The 20,652-nt window shown below is 42.8% G+C and overlaps 1 protein-coding gene across 1 annotated transcript in view; it reads left to right on the forward strand.

Annotated features, from left to right (window-relative positions):
* Positions 1–1,132: 1,132 nt before the first annotated feature.
* LOC311145326 (tyrosine-protein kinase receptor-like) overlaps positions 1,133–20,652 on the forward strand; it is a gene marked incomplete at both ends in the record, with an annotated part of 112,741 nt that continues 93,221 nt past the window's right edge. Inside the window, one exon of the mRNA XM_084181557.1 lies at positions 1,133–1,187. Coding sequence (XP_084037683.1) covers positions 1,133–1,187 — 55 coding nt within the window. The remainder of the gene's footprint in view (positions 1,188–20,652) is intronic.

Below are 20,652 nucleotides of genomic sequence, written 5' to 3' on the forward strand. Positions count from 1 at the left end.
CAGTGAGTTATTGTAACCTTTAATTGCATAACTAGGCACCTTTGGCTGAATAGATACTGAGCCTCTAATGACTGAAAACTGCTAAATGAAGTAACCCAAATGCAAGGTAACATACTGTAGGCTCATCATTGTTTCCTCTTGATGCTACAGCTGGAATTCAATCAAACAAGTACAACTGGAAAGCTCTACTGTGGAAAAAGCATATAGATTCTGTGCAACAGGCAGTGTTTTCTGAGTAAAATAAAGAAAACCTCAGATTTATGCAATGCAAGGTTTAATGGAATCTGACCAAAGGTCTTCAAATGAACTTATACTATATATTTTCCCTTAAAAAAAAAATGCTTTAAAGTAACTGTCCAGTGAAAATATCACTTTTAAATGTTACTATTCTGTTAACTCATACCCAAATAAGGTTGTTGACTCGTTTTATACTCGTATTTGTGGCCAAAGCATACATTTGAGAGAAAAAACACTTAAAACCCCCCACCTCAAACTTGTATCTCAAACCGACCATTTCAAAATGCTTGCTATCTCCTCATAGAGAATGATATCATCCTGCCTCATTGGCTGAGCTAACCAATCAGCAGTCAACTCACATTAATATTTTTAATGACAGTATATGCCCACACCATTCTGTTGTTGTGGTATGCCCACACAATTCCAACACAGAGAAGCTGCTTTTTAACATACTTAATTAAACAAATTTGGAAGGAAAAGTATTTCACTCACGTTGTAATTAATTACAGGTCATATTTCATACAAATCTGAAAACACTGGACAGTTACGATTTCTTAATGCAAGCAATACACCATGGCATGACCATACCAACCCCCAAAGCCGCGTAAAGCATGGCACCACAACTGCTCGGGAGAAACGACAGGCAGGCGTTAGGACCAAGTTTCTGAGTAGGCAGAGGTAGTAACCCAAAGAGAGAGAGAGGGAGTTTGAGTCTGTCACGAGTTCAGACCCAAACGCTGCAGCATCAGCATCAGTATGTACTATTAGGCTACTGCAAGGGGGAAAATAAACTACACGTGAAAAGAGGCTGCGCGTCCTTGGGACTTGGTGATCTCTAAATTGGCAAAATTGCAAAATAGAGACAACTCTTTCCAGGATCCTTCCAAAAAGAGCCATGGATTATATAGGAAGACATACTTTTATTTATATTGCGCTCAGCGTTTTGATAGGTAAGTAACCTACTAGCTAGTCATTTATTGATAATCTGCTTGGCTATATTTTGGCACTTATATTACATCAATTTCAGTAATGTTTTTTTAATCGCTTTAGTTTGGTGTAGGTAGGCTTACTAAACTGAGTAAATGTTATTTGAAGTTTCAACATCAGTTCCCCTCACGGTCATGAGATTCGTCTTCTCCTATAATAGGCATATTAATCAATTAACTTTATTGTGCGATTGTTACACATTCCCGACCAAATTTCATTATGGTAAACATAATTTTGGAGTAATTTAGGGCTCTATTAAATCTGTATCACTGAAGCGTTACAGATTGGGCGCTAGAAATGTAAAAGTAATTTCCGATTGATCTGACATATGCAGCGTTTACCGGGAATGCAGTCTCCGCGGGAACATCGCCTTTAAATTTAAATCATGCTGTACCGCAGAATTTCCGTGATACGGATTGAATGGATCTCTTAGAGTCATTTTCAACTGAGTTGCTTCTGGAAAATTGCTATTTGACAGGCAACGTGATTCTTGAAAGTTTGAAACCCTGCATATTTGGAATGGTGCTGGAGTATATCAAAACACAATATCCACATGGATATATGTCCATGTTGTCAATATTTAGCATACTTAACTGTGCTTCATACTTTTTTCGTACTGTAGGTTATGTCCTTGATTTACCTGTATTCCCTTCTAAACTAGAATAAGCCTTCATTGTCCATACATTATGCAAATCCTCCCAATCTCCACAATCAGTAATGTCTCAATCAGATAGTTCCTGAGGTGCCTGCTTGTACATGTCTGTTTTAACTGTAGCCTACATTTCTGAATATAGTAGTTCTTTAGAAAATGGGCACACTGTAAGTTTACACACACAACCCACTGACTGTTTAATGAGGAATTATGACTTCACTCCCACACACTACCACACACTTAGTGCCTTATGATTTAGCATTAGCAACAAATCAGCGTTTTCTCAATTAGTTTTATATAAATATGACATGAGAACACTCATGTAAGATTCATGAAGTTCAAATGTAAGTTTAATCTGAATAATTTATGTAATGTTGTTTTGATTTGGTTAAAAAAATAAAGTACTTGCATAATTTTCTGTCAACTTTTTAAGGAGAAGAATTATAAATTCTATAAAAAACCTCAAAATTATAGTAGGTGGTTTTGCTCTGTTCGATAGTGGCTGATTTCTTTATAGTTTTATGAAATCGTTATTGCTATATATCATGGCAGAATATTCCTTAGATGATCATTGAAGTATTTCACATCAAGTGTGTTAATTACATCAGAACAAATGAGTAATTACACTGTAATTAAATGGTATCAGGGGAGAGTAGAAGTCACTCCCTATTTTACTCATATACCTTCATCTCTTCAATGTGAGAACCAGAACTCTTTTCTCAGACCTTTATTCCAAATCAAATCAAATCAAATTGTATTTGTCACATGCGCCCAATACAACAGGTGTAGACCTTACCGTGAAATGCTTACGTACTTTATTACTCTGAGTAGTGCAGCTGCACAGATTCTATTATTTTGGTAGTCATCCCTGGTCATTAAAACTGAAGGGATGTCTTATAGATGTGCACCCTTCACCAGAATGTATCCAATGCAAAAAAAAAGTATTTAGTCAGCCACCAATTGTGCAAGTTCTCCCACTTAAAAAGATGAGAGAGGCCTGTAATTTTCATCATAGGTACAGGTCAACTATGACAGAAAAATTGAGAAAAAGAAATCCAGAAAATCACATTGTAGGATTTTAAATGAATTTATTTGCAAATTATGGTGGAAAATAAGTATTTGGTCACCTACAAACAAGCAAGATTTCTGGCTCTCACAGACCTGTAACTTCTTCTTTAAGAGGCTCCTCTGTCCTCCACTCGTTACCTGTATTAATGGCACCTGTTTGAACTTGTTATCAGTATAAAAGACACCTGTCCACAACCTCAAACAGTCACACTCCAAACTCCACTATGGCCAAGACCAAAGAGCTGTCAAAGGACACCAGAAACAAAATTGTAGACCTGCACCAGGCTGGGAAGACTGAATCTGCAATAGGTAAGCAGCTTGGTTTGAAGAAATCAACTGTGGGAGCAATTATTAGGAAATGGAAGACATACAAGACCACTGATAATCTCCCTCGATCTGGGGCTCCACGCAAGATCTCACCCCGTGGGGTCAAAATGATCACAAGAACGGTGAGCAAAAATCCCAGAACAACACGGGGGGACCTAGTGAATGACCTGCAGAGAGCTGGGACCAAAGTAACAAAGCCTACCATCAGTAACACACTACGCCGCCAGGGACTCAAATCCTGCAGTGCCAGACGTGTCCCCCTGCTTAAGCCAGTACATGTCCAGGCCCGTCTGAAGTTTGCTAGAGTGCATTTGGATGATCCAGAAGAGGATTGGGAGAATGTCATATGGTCAGATGAAACCAAAATCGAACTTTTTGGGAAAAACTCAACTCGTCGTGTTAGGAGGACAAAGAATGCTGAGTTGCATCCAAAGAACACCATACCTACTGTGAAGCATGGGGGTGGAAACATCATGCTTTGGGGCTGTTTTTCTGCAAAGGGACCAGGACGACTGATCCGTGTAAAGGAAAGAATGAATGGGGCCATGTATCGTGAGATTTTGAGTGAAAACCTCCTTCCATCAGCAAGGGCATTGAAGATGAAACGTGGCTGGGTCTTTCAGCATGACAATGATCCCAAACACACCGCCCGGGCAACGAAGGAGTGGCTTCGTAAGAAGCATTTCAAGGTCCTGGAGTGGCCTAGCCAGTCTCCAGATCTCAACCCCATAGAAAATCTTTGGAGGGAGTTGAAAGTCCGTGTTGCCCAGCGACAGCCCCAAAACATCACTGCTCTATAGGAGATCTGCATGGAGGAATGGGCCAAAATACCAGCAACAGTGTGTGAAAACCTTGTGAAGACTTACAGAAAACGTTTGACCTGTGTCATTGCCAACAAAGGGTATATAACAAAGTATTGAGAAACTTTTGTTATTGACCAAATACTTATTTTCCACCATAATTTGCAAATAAATTCATTCAAAATCCTACAATGTGATTTTCTGGATTTTTTTTCCTCATTTTGTCTGTCATAGTTGATGTGTACCTATGATGAAAATTACAGGCCTCTCTCATCTTTTGAAGTGGGAGAACTTGCACAATTGGTGGCTGACTAAATACTCCCCCCCCCCCCACTGTATTAATGAATTTACTAACTAAGCATTTGTTGTGGTTATAATGTTCTGCTTATTTAGTCAAAAAGACGCAGGGAATTTCAAGCATTTATATAATATTTTGATAACAGACGTATCGTGTAATTGAGTGTGAAAACAACCAAAACAAAGATTGATTTATAGTCTGCACATTTGTAGATCATCTTCTACAAAGTTAGTTCTGTTTACTAGCTTGCAAGTTATAGTGGTAGCTACAACATATAACAATATATTAATATCAAGTTATAGCCAATGTGAGCAAGACCTTTAAACAGCTCAACATTCACAAGGCCGCGGGGCCTGACGGATTACAAGGACGTGAACTCAGAGCATGCACGGACCAACTGGCAAGTGTCTTCACTGATATTTTCAACCTCTCCTTGACCGAGTCTGTAATACCTACAGTTGAAGTCGGAAGTTTGCAAACACCTTAGCCAAATACATTTAAACTCAGTTTTTCACAATTCCTGACATTTGCTCCTAGTAAAAATTCCCTGTCTTAGGTCAGTTAGGATCACCACTTTATTTTAAGAATGTGAAATGTCAGAATAATAGTAGAGAGAATGATTTATTTCAGCTTTTATTTCTTTCATCACTTCATCAGAAGTTTACATAAACTCAATTAGTATTTGGTAGCATTGCCTTTAAATTGTTTAGCTTGGGTCAAAGGTTTCGGGTAGCCTTCCACAAGCTTCCCACAATAAGTTGGGTGAATTTTGGCCCATTCCTCCTGACAGAGCTGGTGTAACTGAGTCAGGTTTGTAGGCCTCCTTGCTCGCACACACTTTTTCAGTTCTGCCCACAAATGTTCTATAGGATTGAGGTCAGGGCTTTGTGATGGCCACTCCAATACCTTGACTTTGTTGTCCTTAAGCGATTTTGCCACAACTTTGGAAGTATGCTTGGGGTCATTGTCCATTTGGAAGACCCTAAGCTTTAACTTACTGACTGATGTCTTGAGATGTTGCTTCAATATATCCACATAATTTTCCTTCCTCATGATGCCATCTAATTTGTAAAGTGCACCAGTCCCTCCTGCAGTAAAGCAGCCCCACAGCATGATGCTGCCACCCCCGTGCTTCACGGTTGGGATGGTGTTCTTCGGCTTTCAAGCAACCCCCTTTTTCCTCCAAACATAAAGATGGTCATTATGGACAAACAGTTCAGATCTTTGTCCCCATGTGCAGTTGCAAACCGTAGTCTGGCTTTTTTATGGCGGTTTTGGAGCAGCGGCTTCTTCCTTGCTGAGCGGCCTTTCAGGTTATGTCGATATAGGACTCATTTTACTGTGGATATAGATACTTTTGTACCCGTTTCCTCCAGCATCTTCACAAGGTCCTTTGCTGTTGTTCTGGGATTGATTTGCACTTTTCGCACCAAAGTACATTCATCTCTAGGAGACAGAACGCGTCTCCTTCCTGAGCGGTATGACGGCTGTGTGGTCCCATGGTGTTTATACTTGCGTAGTATTGTTTGTACAGATGAACGTGGTACCTTCAGGCATTTGGAAATTGCTCCCAAGGATGAACCAGACTTGTGGAGGTCTACAAATTTTTTTCTGAGGTCTTGGCTGATTTCTTTTGATTTTCCCATGATGTCAAGCAAAGAGGCACTGAGTTTGAAGGTAGGCCTTGAAATACATCCCCACGGGGGGCCAGTATAAAAAAAATTAAAATTAAAAATTAATGTACTCACTAACTGTAAGTCACTCTGGATAAGAGCGTCTGCTAAATGACTAAAATGTAAAATGTAGGTACACCTCCAATTGACTCAAATTATGTCAATTAGCCTATCAGAAGCTTCTAAAGCCATGACATCATTTTCTGGAATTTTCCAAGCTGTTTAAAGGCAACTTAGTGTATGTAAACTTCTGACCCACTGGAATTGTGATACAGTGAATTATAAGTGAAATAATCTGTTTGTAAACAATTGTTGGAAAAATTACTTGTGTCATACACAAAGTAGATGTCCTAACCGACTTGCCTAAACTATAGTTTGTTAACAAGAAAATTGTGGAGTGGTTGAAAAACGAGTTTTAAATGACTCCAACCTAAGTGTATGTAAACTTCCGACTTCAACTGTACATGTTTCAAGCAGACCACCATAGTCCCTGTGTCCAAGAAAGCGAAGGTAACCTGCCTAAATGACTACCGCCCCATAGCAATCACGTCGGTAGCCATGAAGTGCTTTGAAAGGCTGGTCATGGCTCACATCAACACCATCATCCCAGAAACCTTAGACCCCCTCCAATTCTCATACCACCCCAACAGATCCACAGATGACACAATCTCAATCTCAATCGCACTGCACACTGCCTTTTCCCACCTGGACAAAAGGAACAGCTATGTGAGAATGCTGTTCATTGACTACATCTCAGCGTTCAACATCATATTGCCCACAAAGCTCACCACTAAGCTAAGGACCCTGGAACTAAACACCTCCCTCTGCAACTGGATCCTGGACTTCCTGACAGGCCGCCCCCAGGTGGTAAGGGTAGGCAACAACACATCTGCCACGCTGATCCTCAACACGGGGGCCCCTCAGGGTTACGTGCTTAGTCCCCTCCTGTACTCCCTGTTCACCCACGACTGTGTGGCCAAGTACGATTCCAACACCATCATTAAGTGTGCTGACGACACAACGGTGGTAGGCCTGATCACTGACAACGATGAGACAGCCTATAGGGAGGAGGTCAGAGACCTGGCAGTGTGGTGCCAGGACAACAACCTCTCCCTCAACGTGAGCAAGACAAAGGAGATGCTCGTGGACTACAGGAAAAGGAGGGCCAAACACGCCCCCATTCACATTGACGGGACTGTAGTGGAGCGGGTCGAGAGTTTCAAGTTCCTTGGTGTCCACATCACCAACAAACTATCATGGTCCAAACACACCAACAAAGTCGTGAACAGGGCATGACAACGCCTTTTCCCCCTCAGGAGACTGAAAAGATTTGGCATGGGTCCCCAGATCCTCAAAAAGGTCTACAGCTGCACCATCGAGAGCATCCTGACTGGTTGCATCACCGCCTGGTATGGCAACTGCTTGGCATCCGACCATAAGGCGCTAAAGAGGGTAATGCGTACAGCCCAGAACATCACTGTGGCCAAGCTTCCTGCCGTCCAGGACCTATATACTAGGCAGTGTCAGAGGAAGGCCCAAAAAATTGTCAAAGACTACAGTCACCATAGTCGTAGACCATTCTCTCTGCTACCGCATGGCAAGCAGTACCGGAGCACCAAGTCTAGGTCCAAAAGGCTCCTTAACAGCTTCTACCCTCAAGCCATAAGACTGCTGAACAATTAATCAAATGGCCACCCGGACTATTTGCATTGAACCCCCCCGCTGCTGCTACTCGCTGTTTATTATCCTTGCGTAGTCACTTTACCCCTGCCTACATGTACAAATTACCTAGACTAATTTGTACCCCCGCACATTGACTCGGTACCGGTACCCCCTGTATATAGCCTCATTATTGTAATTTAATTTTTTATTTTTAATGTTTTACTTTAGTTTATTTAGTAAATAAATAAGGTCTTGTAAGAAAGCATTTCACGGTAAGGTCTACACCTGTTGTGTTCGGCGCATGTGACAATTTTTAGTTTTATTTAACTAGGCAAGTCAGTTAAGAACAAATTCTTTTTTACAATGACGGCCTACCAAAAGGCAAAAGGCCTCCTGCGAGGATGGGGGCTGGGATTAAAAAATAAATATATATAAAAATAGGACCAAACACACATCACAACAAGAGAGACAACACAACACTACATAAAGAGAGACCTAAGACAACAACATAGCATGGCAGCAACACACGACAACACAGCAAGGTAGCAACCCAACATGAAAACAATATGGTAGCAACACAACATGGCAGCAGCACAACATGGTAGCAGCATTATTGGGCAAAGACAACAGCACAAAGGGAAGAAGGTAGAGACAACAATACATCACGTGAAGCAGCCACAACTGTCAGTAAGAGTGTCCATGATTGAGTCTTTTAATGAAGAGATGGAGATAAAACTGTCCAGTTTGAGTGTTTTTTGCAGCTTGTTCCAGTCGCTAGCTGCAGCGAACTGGAAAGAGGAGCGACCCAGGGTTGTGTGTGCTTTGGGGACCTTTAACAGAATGTGACTGGCAGAACGGGTGTTGTATGTGGAGGATGAGGGCTACAGTAGTTATCTCAGATAGGGGGGAGTGAGGCCTAAGAGGGTTTTGTAAATAAGCATCAACCAGTGGGTCTTGCGACGGGTATACAGAGATGACCAGTTTACAGAGGAATGCAGTGATGTGTCCAATAAGGAGCATTGGTGGCAAATCTGATGGCCGAATGGTAAAGAACATCTAGCCGCTCGAGAGCACCCTTTCCTGCCAATCTATAAATTACGTCTCCGTAATCTAGCATGGGTAGGATGGTCACCTGAATCAGGGTTAGTTTGGCAGCTGGGTTGAAAGAGGAGCGATTACGATAGAGGAAACCAAGTCTAGATTTAACCTTAGCATGCAGCTTGGATATGTGCTGAGAGAAGGACAGTGTACTGTATAGCCATACTCCCAAGTACTTGTATGAGGTGACTACCTCAAGCTCTAAACCCTCTGAGGTAGTAATCACACCGGTGGGGAGAGGGGCATTCTTCTTACCAAACCACATTACCTTTGTTTTGGAGGTGATCAAAACAAGGTTAAGGGCAGAGAAAGCTTGTTGGACACTAAGAAAGCTTTGTTGTAGAGCGTTTAACACACAATCTGGGGAGGGGCCAGCTGAGAATAAGACTGTATCATCTGGATATAAATGGATGAGCGAGCTTCCTACTGACTGAGGTATATTGTTGATGTAAATTGAGAAGAGCGTGGGGCCTAGGATCGAGCCTTGGGGGACTCCCTTGGTGACAGGCAGTGGCTGAGATATCAGATGTTCTGACTTTATACACTGCACTCTTTGAGAGAGGTAGTTAGCAAACCATGCCAAAGACCCCTCAGAGACACCAATACTCCTTAGCCGGAGTATATAGGACGTACCGTGGCTGCCTTCCAAGCAATGGGAACCTCCCCAGAGAGGAGAGACAAGTTAAAAAGGTCAGAGACAGGCTTGGCAATGATAGGGGCTGCAACCTTAAAGAAGAAAGGGTCTAAACCATCTGACCCAGATGGTTTTTTGGTGTCAAGTTTAAGGAGCTCCTTTAGCACCTCGGACTCCATGACCGCCTGCAGGGAGAAACTTTGTAGCGGGGCAGGGGAAAAAGAGGTAGGAGCATCGGGACTAGTCGCATTAGAAGGACTGGAAATGTTGGACGAGCAAGGAGGCATGGCTGAGTCAAATAGGAATCCTGACTTAATTAAGTGGTGATTAAAGAGCTCAGCCATGTGCTCTTTGTCAGTAACAACCACATCATCAACATTAAGGGACATGGGCAGCTGTGAGGAGGAGGGTTTATTCTCCAGGTCTTTAACCATTTTCCAGAACGTCTTGGTGTTAGACCCACATAGAGAGAACTGCTCCTTAAAGTAACTAGCTTTAGTTTTCCGGATAGCCTGAGTACACTTATTTCTCATTTGCCTGAACAAGAGACAGTCAGCCAGAGTAAAAGTGTGCCAAGCCTTTCGCCAAATGGAATTCTTGAGGTGGAGTAACTCTGCCAGATCACGGTCGAACCAGGGCGGAACCTGTTTTTAATTCTCATTTTCTTTATGGGGGCATGTTTGTTAACAATATCGAAGGTCTAAGCATCTTCAACAGAGGGGATCAAGCTGATTCTATACCAAATTACAGAGGCCAGGTCATGAAGGAAGGCTTGCTCATTAAAGTTTTTTAGCAAGCGTCTATGACAAATCAGGACAGGTCGTTTCACTGAGTAGCCATTACAAACACAGGCTGTAAAACAGTGATCACTAAGGTCATTACAGAAAACACCAGACTGATACCTATCAGGATTATTTTTGAGGATAACATCAAGGAGAGTAGCCTTTCCTGGGTGTTTGGAGTCATACCTTGTGGGATTGGTAATAATCTGATAAAGATTTAGGGAGTCCCATTGCTTTAGGACTTGGTCAGTTGGTTTAAGCATGTCCCAGTTTAGGTCATCTAGCAGTACAAATTCAGACTTAGTGTAAGGGGCCAGGAGAGAGCTTAGGGCAGGTAGGGAACAGGCCGGTGCTGATGGTAAAATTTGATTTGAAGTTAAACATGTTCAATCCTTGACCTTGAAGCAATACCTTAAAAGGCAAGAAACATTAAAAGTGACGCATCACTCAGCAGAAAGCAAATGCCAATCATTGTTTCTCTACTGATCTTATGTAGTATTGCCAGGTAGTGCTTACATACAGTGCCTTGCAAAAGTATTCATCCCCCTTGGCATTTTTCCTATTTTGTTGCATTACAACCTGTAATTTAAATGGCTTTTTATTTGGATTTCATGCAATGGACATACACAAAATAGTCCAAATTGGTGAAGTGAAATGAAAAAAATAACTTGTTTCAAAAAATTCTAAAATATTAATAACGGAAAAGTGGTGCGTGCATATGTATTCACCCCCTTCGCTATGAAGCCTCTAAATAATATCTGGTGCAACCAATTACCTTCAGAAGTCACATAATTAGTTAAATAAAGTCCACCTGTGTGCAATCTAAGTGTCACCTGTTCTGAAAGGCCTGCAACACCACTAAGCAAGGGGCACCACCAAGCAAGCGGCACCATGAAGACCAAGGAGCTCTCCAAACAGGTCAGGGACAAAGTTGTGGAGTACAGATCAGGGTTGGGTTATATAAAAATATCAGACATTTTTAACATCCCACGGAGCACCATTAAATCCATTATTAAAAAATGGAAAGAATATGGCACCACAACAAACCTGCCTGTCACGGTTTCGGCCGAGGCTGCTCCTCCTCCTGGTTCGGGCAGGCTTCGGCGTTCGCCGTCCCCGGAGTACTAGCTGCCACCGCTCTATGTTTCTGTGTTTGATTGCTTTTGTCTGTCTGTCATACCTGTGTCTGTTTGGGAGTTGATTACGTGTCTTATAAGTTCCGTGTTGTGATCTAGGGCATTTGTGTGTTGTTATTCTGTTGCCACTGTGTCTATGATACGTGTTTGTTTTCCGTGTCATTTTTTCATGTTTAGAGTTTTACGCGTGTGCGTAATTTTCCCTCGCCACTTCGTGTTTTCGAGGTCGGGGTTTTGTTCTCGTGTTATTGAGACTATTAAAAGTCTTGTTGGACTAAACCTCTGTTTCCTGCGCTTGACTCCTCCACCACATCCACGACGGAATAGTGACACTGCCAAGAGAGGGCCAACCACCAAAACTCATGGACCAGGCAAGGAGGGCATTAATCAGAGAGGCAACAAAGAGACCAAAGATAACCCTGAAGGAGCTGCAAAGCTCCACAGCGGAGATTGGTTTATCTGTCCATAGGACCACTTTAAGCCGTACACTCCACAGAGCTGGGCTTTACGGAAGAGTGGCCAGAAAAAAGCCATTACTTAAAGAAAAAATTAAGCAAACACGTTGCATGTGGGAGACTCCACAAACATATGGAAGAAGGTACTTTGGTGAGATGAGACTAAAATTGAGCTTTTTGGCCATCAAGGAAAACGCTATGTCTGGCGCAAACCCAACACCTCTCATCACCCCGAGAACACAATCCCTACAGTGAAGCATGGTGGTGGCAGCATCATGCTGCTGAGATGTTTTTCATCGGCAGGGACTGGGAAACTGGTCAGAATTGAAGGAATGATGGATGGCCCTAAATACAACTTGAAGGAGCTGGAGCAGTTTTGCCTTGAAGAATGGGCAAAAATCCCAGTGGCTAGATGTGCCAATCTTATAGAGACATAGCCCAAGAGACTTGCAGCTGTAATTGCTGCAAAAGGTGGCTCTACAAAGTATTGACTTTGGGCGGGTGAATAGTTATGCACGCTCAAGTTTTCTTTTCTTTTTTTTGTCTTATTTATAAAATATTTTGCATCTTCAAAGTGGTAGGCATGTTGTGTAAATCAAATGATACAAAATAGGAAAAATGCCAAGGGGGATGAATACTTTCGCAAGCCACTGTAGCTCACCAATGACATTGGTTTTCTGGTGCATAGTTGATTAGCTGCCCTTCTTATCCACATAACTGATTAAAGAACTCATCCAACAGTATGCTTTGAAGGTCATCTCAGTTAAGTTTACTAAACAAATATTCCCTCAGGCAAAACAGGATACAAAAATATGATATGACCTCACTCTGAATTACCATTTGGTATCATTTTGACCTCTCTGGCACACTCAATTAGGACTAATTCTTCTTCTAGCATAATAATGGTCGGCAGGTAGCCTAGCGGTTAAGAGTGTTGGGACAGTAATTGAAAGGTTACTGGTTTGAATCCCTGAGCCAACTAGGTGAAAAGTATGTTGATATGCCCTTGAGCAAGGCACTTAACCCTAATTGCTCATGCAAGTTGCTCTGGATAAGAGTGTCTGCCAAATCACTAAAATGTAATGAAAAGAGAGTATCTACAACTTAATATGCAGCACATGTTTGAGACTTCGTTATTCTGCAAGATGACAAACATTTCTTCCTGTAAATGCCAGTTAACCAAGACCAGAATTATGCCTCTTTGTCTGTCTAAATAGCCCTGTGCATTGTTTGGGTTTGGACTTTTGCTTTTAGTATGATTGAAGAAGCAACTGCCAGAAGTAAGGAGGGAATCCAAACCTGATTTGAGGTTACTTAAGAAAATATCACTGATTCACGAGAATATCCATGCACGACTCAAGAGACGCTCTCATTGGAATTATAGTGGTATGTACTGTAGGGGTTTTTGTTCATTGTATACTTTTCAATAGCCAAGATGGGAAAGGAGGAGACCAGCTTACAGTATGTCTGTGACCTATTCAACTTCATTTGTGTTTTGATAAGAAGAACTGAAATAAACGTCTGATCCCTCCTTCCAGTAATGCTTAGTATTCTGTCTAGGGGGAATGAACACTAAAAGCAGACAGCAGAGGAATGTATCTATATGTTGTATCTGAAATCTACTGTCCACACTTGCAGCAGCTTCACATTCATTTCAATTAGATGTAATCTAAACTCAATTTGATTATTTTGAATTTATTTACGAGCTGAGTGAATTCAAGGCCACTTACCTTTTTCTTGGAACAGATCCAATATATAAAATAAAAAACGAATGTTGAACTTGATGTGAGCAGCAGGCATGAGTAGAGTGGTAAATTGATTAGGTTTTGCCTACACAACATGGCTACTGGAGAAAATCTCAGTTGGGAGGGAGCTCCTGTCATTAGACTACTGCTATAGTAAACAGTCTTTGTGCATAGACTATACATCATATTGTATTCTGTCTATGTTGACTGTGTGTCTGTATTCTGTTGGTATAGTGTCTACTGCTGGCAGCACCGTCTCACTAAGGCACATTTTGGGTAGGTGATTCTGATATTATCGTAGATACACGACCACTGCAGAAGTCTTCAGTTTACAGTATTACAAGTTCAATGCAGAGCACATGCACATAGCTTTTTTGGGCTATGTTCCTGCTCATTGACTGGGCCGGTATTGTAGATTAATTAGAAGGCTGTACTGTAGTAGAGTTTCAGTTTCACTTCAGAGAGACACTAGAATGACTAGAGCAAAGCTCTGCCTGCTGGGCATCATGTACTGCTGGAGTGACATAACATGAGACTGCAGCTCTGCATGTTAGGCCCAAGGATGCCAGCTGCTAAGCTTTAAAATGGAAGAGTTGATCAGGCCATTGTGAAAACCTGTCTGTACTATAAAGCACAGGGGTTCCTAAACTTTTTTGGCCCACGACCCCATTTTGGTATCTGAATATTTCCGCAACCACACCCATGTGAAAAACATTATGGACTGTAATTAACAGCCAATGTTTACTTTTTTATTTGGGGCTATGGCAGTCAATTGAAAAACATTCTAACAGTATATCTGATTGTCTTCTCAACTCACCATCACATACTTTTAATGTGGGGCAGTCAAATTCAAATTAGTCTGACATAATGTCTCTTATCTCACCACCACTAATGAGATGGGTGTGATTGATGCATGTAGTGTCGGAGCTTTTCAAAGTCAGGGGGTGTGGTCGACAGTGCGCACCTCATCTCTGCTGTCACATCCAACCTGGATCAATATTTGGTTTTAATACAGACGAAAGCACTGAATCCAGCTTCACACAGATATGAGCTGGCAAAGTGTAGCCTACCAAGAGATTTATGGTGCTTTCAAGACGACTGGGAACTCTGAAAAATACGAGGTCAAATCATGACGTCAGTGATCTTTAGGTCAGAAAGTCAGAGCCCCAGAAAGAGGCCAGAGTTCCCGAGTTGGAATTCTGAGTTGGATGACCATTCAAAACGATTTTTCCCAGTCGGCGCTTGTTTCTTTCCGAGTTCCCAGTTGTCTTGAACGCACTGTGTCGGAAGTCGGAGATTTACGAGTTCCCAGTTCCCAGTTCCCAGTTGTTTTGAACACGGCATTAATGCTCAGAGGGAGACGGCAGGGTATTCCCTTTGAGTCCCTTTGACCTACCCGCCGGAGCCCCATCTGTGCAAAAGCCCACCATTCGTTCCCATATAGAATCAGTGTTTCGTCAATATAGCTACACAGCACACTGAACATCCCATATGCCGTTTCATGCTTGGGAATCGTGAGAGAAAAATATGTCCTTATGAATAGCATCCCCCGACATGTATAGCGAACAAAAGTTAATATATGGGCATCTCGGCCCTCACAGCTAACATCCATTTGGAGAGCATAAACTGGGGAGTTTGAGTCGTTCAGAGTTGCTAGAAATACTATTACAGACTACAAAGGGAAGCACAGCCGCGAGCTTCCCAGTGACACAAGCCTACCAGACGAGCTAAACCACTTCTATGCTCGCTTCGAGGCAAGCAACACTGAAGCATGCATGAGAGCACCAGCTGTTCCAGATGACTATGTGATCACGTTCTCCATAGCCGATGTAAGTAAGACTTTTAAGCAGGTCAACATTCAAAAGGCCGCAGGGCCAGACGGATTACCAGGACATGTACTCCGATCATGTGCTGACCAACTGGCAAGTGTTTTCACCGACATTTTCAACATGTCCCTGACTGAGTCTATAATACCAACATGTTTCAAGCAGACCACCATAGTCCCTCTGTGACCAAGGACACTAAGATAACCTGTCTAAATGACTACTGACCCATAGCACTGACGTCTGTAGTCATGAAGTGCTTTGAAAGGCTGGTCATGGCTCACATCAACACCATTATCCCAGAAACCCTAGACCCACTCCAATTTGCATACCGCCCCAACAGATCCACAGATGATGCAATCTCTATTGCACTCCACACTGCCCTTTCCCACCTGGACAAGAGGAACACCTACGTGAGAATGCTATTCATTGACTACAGCTCAGCGTTCAACACTATAGTGCCCTCCAAGCTCATCACTAAGCTAAGGATCCTGGGACTAAACATCTCCCTCTGCAACTGGATCCTGGACTTCCTGACGGGCCGCCCCCAGGTGGTAAGTGTAGGTAACAACACATCTGCCACGCAGATCCTCAACATGGGGGCCCCTCAGGGGTGAGTGCTCAGTCCCCTCCTGTACTCCCTGTTCACCCATGACTGCATGGCCAGGCACGACTCCAACACCATCATTAAGTTTGTCGACGGCACAAGAGTGGAAGGCCTGATCACAGACAACGATGAGACAGCCTATAGGGAGGAGGTCAGAGACCTGGCCGTGTGGTGCCAGGATAACAACCTCTCCCTCAACGTGACCAAGACAAAGGAGATGATTGTGGACTACAGGAAAAAAAAAAGGACTGAGCACGCCCCCATTCTCATTGACGGGGCTGTAGTGGAACAGGTTGAGAGCTTCAAGTTCCTTGGTGTCCACATCACCAACGAACTATCATGGTCCAAACACACCAAGACAGTCGTGAAGAGGGCACGACAAAGCCTATTCCCCCTCAGGAGACTGAAAAGATTCGGCATGGGTCCTCAGATCCTCAAAAAAGTATACAGCTGCACCATCGAGAGCATCCTGACTCGTTGCATCACCGCCTGGTATGGCAACTGCTTGGCCTCCGACCGCAAGGCACCACAGAGGGTAATGCGTACGGCCCAGTACATCACTGGGGCCAAGCTTCCTACCATCCAGGACCTCTATACCAGGCGGTGTCAGAGGAAGGCCCTCAAAATTGTCAAAGACTCCAGCCACCCTAGTCATAGACTGTTCTCTCTGCTACCGCATGGCAAGCGGTACCGGAGTGCCAAGTCTAGGTCCAAAAGACTTCTCAGCTTCTACCCCCAAGCCATAAGACTCCTGAACAGCTAATCATGGCTACCCGGACTATTTGCACTGCCCCCCCACCCCATCTTTTTACGCTGCTGCTACTCTGTTAATTATTTATGCATGGTCACTTTAACTCTACCCACATGTACATGTTACTTCAACTACCTCAACTAGCCGGTGCCCCCGCACATTGACTCTGCACCGGTACCCCCCTGTATATATAGCCTCCCTACTGTTATTTTATTTTACCTCTGCTCTTTTTTTCTCAACACTTTTTTGTTGTTGTTTTATTTTACTTTTTTATTAAAAATAAATGCACTGTTGGTTAAGGGCTGTAAGTAAGCATTTCACTGTAATGTCTGCACCTGTTGTATTCGGCGCATGTGGCCAATAAAATTTGATTTGATTTGATTTGATTTGAACTGAACTAAATGACTATTTCCCCATAGCACTCACTTCTGTCATCATGAAGTGCTTTGAGAGACTAGTCAAGGATCATATCACCTCTACCTTACCTGCCACCCTAGACCCACGTCAATTTGCTTATCGCCCCATTAGATCACAGACGATGCAATTGCCATCACACTGCACACTGCCCTATCCCATCTGGACAAGAGGAATGCCTATGTAAGAATGCTGTTCATTTGACTATAGCTCAGCATTCAACATCATAGTACCCTCCAAGCTCATCATTAAGCTCAAGACCCTGGGTCTGAACCCCGCCCTGTGCAACTGGGTCATGGACTTCCTGACAGGCCGCCCCCAGGTGGTGAAGGTAGGAAACAACACCTCCACTTCGCTGATCCTCAACACAGGGGCCCCACAAGGGTGCGTGCTCAGCCCCCTCCTGTACTCCTTGTTCACCCATGACTGCGTGGCCAAGCACGCCTCCAACTCAATCATCAAGTTTGCAGACGACACAACAGTAGTAGGCTTGATTACCAACAATGACAAGACAGCCTACAGGGAGGAGGTGAGGGCTCTGGGAGTGTGGTGCCAGGAAAATAACCTCTCACTCAATGTCAACAAATCAAAGGAGATGATCGTGGACTTCAGGAAACAGCAGAGGGAACACCAGCCTATCCACATCGACAGGACAGGAGTGGAGAAGGTGGAAATCTTCAAGTTCCTCGGCATACACATCACTGACAAACTGAAATGGTCCACCCACTCAGACAGTTTGGTGAAGAAGGCGCAACAGCGCCACTTCAACCTCAGGAGGCTGAAGAAATTTGGCTTGGCACCTAAAACCCTCACAAACTTTTACAGATGCACAATTGAGAGCATCCTGTCGGGCTGTATCACCGCCTGGTACGGCAACTGCACCGCCCGCAACCGCAGGGCTCTCCAGAGGGTGGTGCGGTCTGCCCAACGCATCACCGGGGGCAAACTACCAGCCCTCCAGAACACCTACAGCACCCGATGTCACAGGAAGGCCAAAAAGATAATCAAGCACAACAACCACCCGAGCCACTGCCTGTTCACCCCGCTATCATCCAGAAGGCAAGGTCAGTACAGGTGCATCAAAGCTGGGACGGAGAGACTGAAAAACAGCTTCTATCTCAAGGCCATCAGGCTGTTAAATAGCCTTCACTAGCACATTAGAGGCTGCTGCCTATATACATAGATTAGAAATCACTGGCCACTTTAATAAATGGAACACTAGTCACTTTAATTCTATAATATTCTACTGTATCTTAGTCTATGCCGCTCTGACATTGCTCGTCCATATATTTATTTATATATTCTTAATTCCATTGCTTTACTTAGATTTGTGTGTATTGGGTATATGCTGTGAAATTGTTAGATATTACTTACATTTTAGTCATTTAGCAGACGCTCTTATCCAGAGCGACTTACATGAGCAATTAGGGTTAAGTGCCTTGCTTAAGGGCACATCGACAGATTTTTCACCTAGTCGGCTCAGGGATTAGAACCAGCGACCTTTCGGTTACTGGCACAACGCTCTTACCCACTAAGCTACCACTTGTTAGATATTACTGCACTGTCGGAGCTAGAAACACAAGCATTTCACTACACCCGCAATAACATCTGCTAAACACGTATATGTGACCAATAACATTTGATTTGATTTGATTTTATGGGTATGCTTGTAATCGTTAAGGACTGGGGAGTTTTTCCCGGATAAAAAATTAACGGAATGGAGATAAGCACAGACAAAATCCTAGAGGTAAACCTGCTTCAGTCTGCTTTCCACCAGACGCTGGGAGATGAATTCAACTTTCAGCACGACAATAACCTAAAACACAAGGCCAAATATACACTGGAGTTGCATACCAAGACGACATTGAATGTTCTTGAGTGGCCTAGATACAGTTTTGACTTAAATCAGCTTGAAAATCTACGGCAAGACTTGAAAATGGCTGTCTAGCAATAATCAACATCCAATTGACAGAGCTTGAATAATTTTTAAAAGGATAATGTGCAAATATGGTAGAATCCAGGTGTGCAAAGCTCTTAGAGACTTACCCAGAAAGACTCACAGCTGTAATCGCTCCCAAAGGTAATTCTAACATGTATTGACTCAGGGTTGTGAATACTTATGTAAATGAGATATTTCTGTATTTATTTTTCAATTGTGTGTAGATGGGTGATTATTCCTTATGTGGAATAAGTCAAGGGGTATAAATACTTTCTGAAGGCACTGTATGTCCGCATACAGGCAAGTGCACAGATAGGGGTTAACCTGTGCCCGAGAACCTGCCCCTTTGCCCTCCCACTTGCCAAGTGCCCTTTTGGGTAGTGGTATACAGTCTTGCAAAAGTATTCAGACCCCTTGGATTTCTTCCCATTTTTTTGTGTTCCAAAGAGGGATTCAAATGGATTTAATTGACATTTTGTTGTCAACAATCTACACAAAATACTCTAATGTCAAAGTGTAAGTATTATTATTATTTTGATTAATAGAAATGAAATAGTCATTGCAGAAGTATTCAGTTCCCTGAGTCAATATGTGTTAGAAGCACCTTTGGCATCGATTACAGCTGTGCGTCTTCTTGGGTAAGTATATAAGAGCTTTGCACACCTGGATTGTGCAATATTTGCGCATTATTCTTTTCAAAATTCTTCAAGGTCTGTTAAGATGTTGGGGATCATGGCTAGACAGCGATTTTCAAGTCTTGCTATAGATTTTCAAGCAGATTTAAGTCAAAACTGTAACTTGGCCACTCAGGAACATTCACAGTCTTCTTGGTAAGCAACTCCAGTGTAGATTTGGCCTTGTGTAATTTCTTGCTGAAAAGTGAATTCCTCTCCCAGTCTCTGGTGTAAAGCAGACTGAAGCAGGTTTTTCTCTAGGATTTTGCCTGTGCTTAGCTCCATCCCGTTTTATTTAATAATGAAAAACTCCCCAGTATTTCTGATGTCAAGCATACTCAAACCATGATGCAGCCACCACCATGCTTGAAAATAAGGAGGCAATTACTCAGTGATGTGTTGTATTGGATTTGCCCTAAACCTAAGGCATTGCATTTAGGTCAAAAGATGTATTCCTTTGCTGTGTTTTTTTCTTTCTTTCAGTATTACTTTAGTGCCTTGTTGCACACAAGATGCAAGTTTTGGAAAATTTGTATTCTGTATATTTGTATTTTTCTTTTCGCTCTGTCATTTCGGTCATTATTGTGGAGTCACTACAATGTTGTTGATCCATCATCAGTTTTCTACATCACAGTCACAGTCAACTCTGTAGCTGTTTTAAAATCACCAATGCCCTCATGGTAACATCCCTGAGCAATTTCATTCCTGTCCAGCAGCTCAGTTCAGAAGGACGACTGTATCTTTGATGTGTCTGGGTGCTTTAATATATAATCCACATTATAATTATGAACTTGACCATGCTTAAAGATATATTCAATGTCAGATTTGTTATTGTTACCCATCTACCAATCACTGGCCATCTTTATGAGGCTGTCGAAAAGCTCCCTGGT

This window comes from Coregonus lavaretus (assembly GCF_964263955.1).
Source record: "Coregonus lavaretus genome assembly, chromosome: 18".
In the NCBI taxonomy this organism is placed as follows: domain Eukaryota; kingdom Metazoa; phylum Chordata; class Actinopteri; order Salmoniformes; family Salmonidae; genus Coregonus; species Coregonus lavaretus.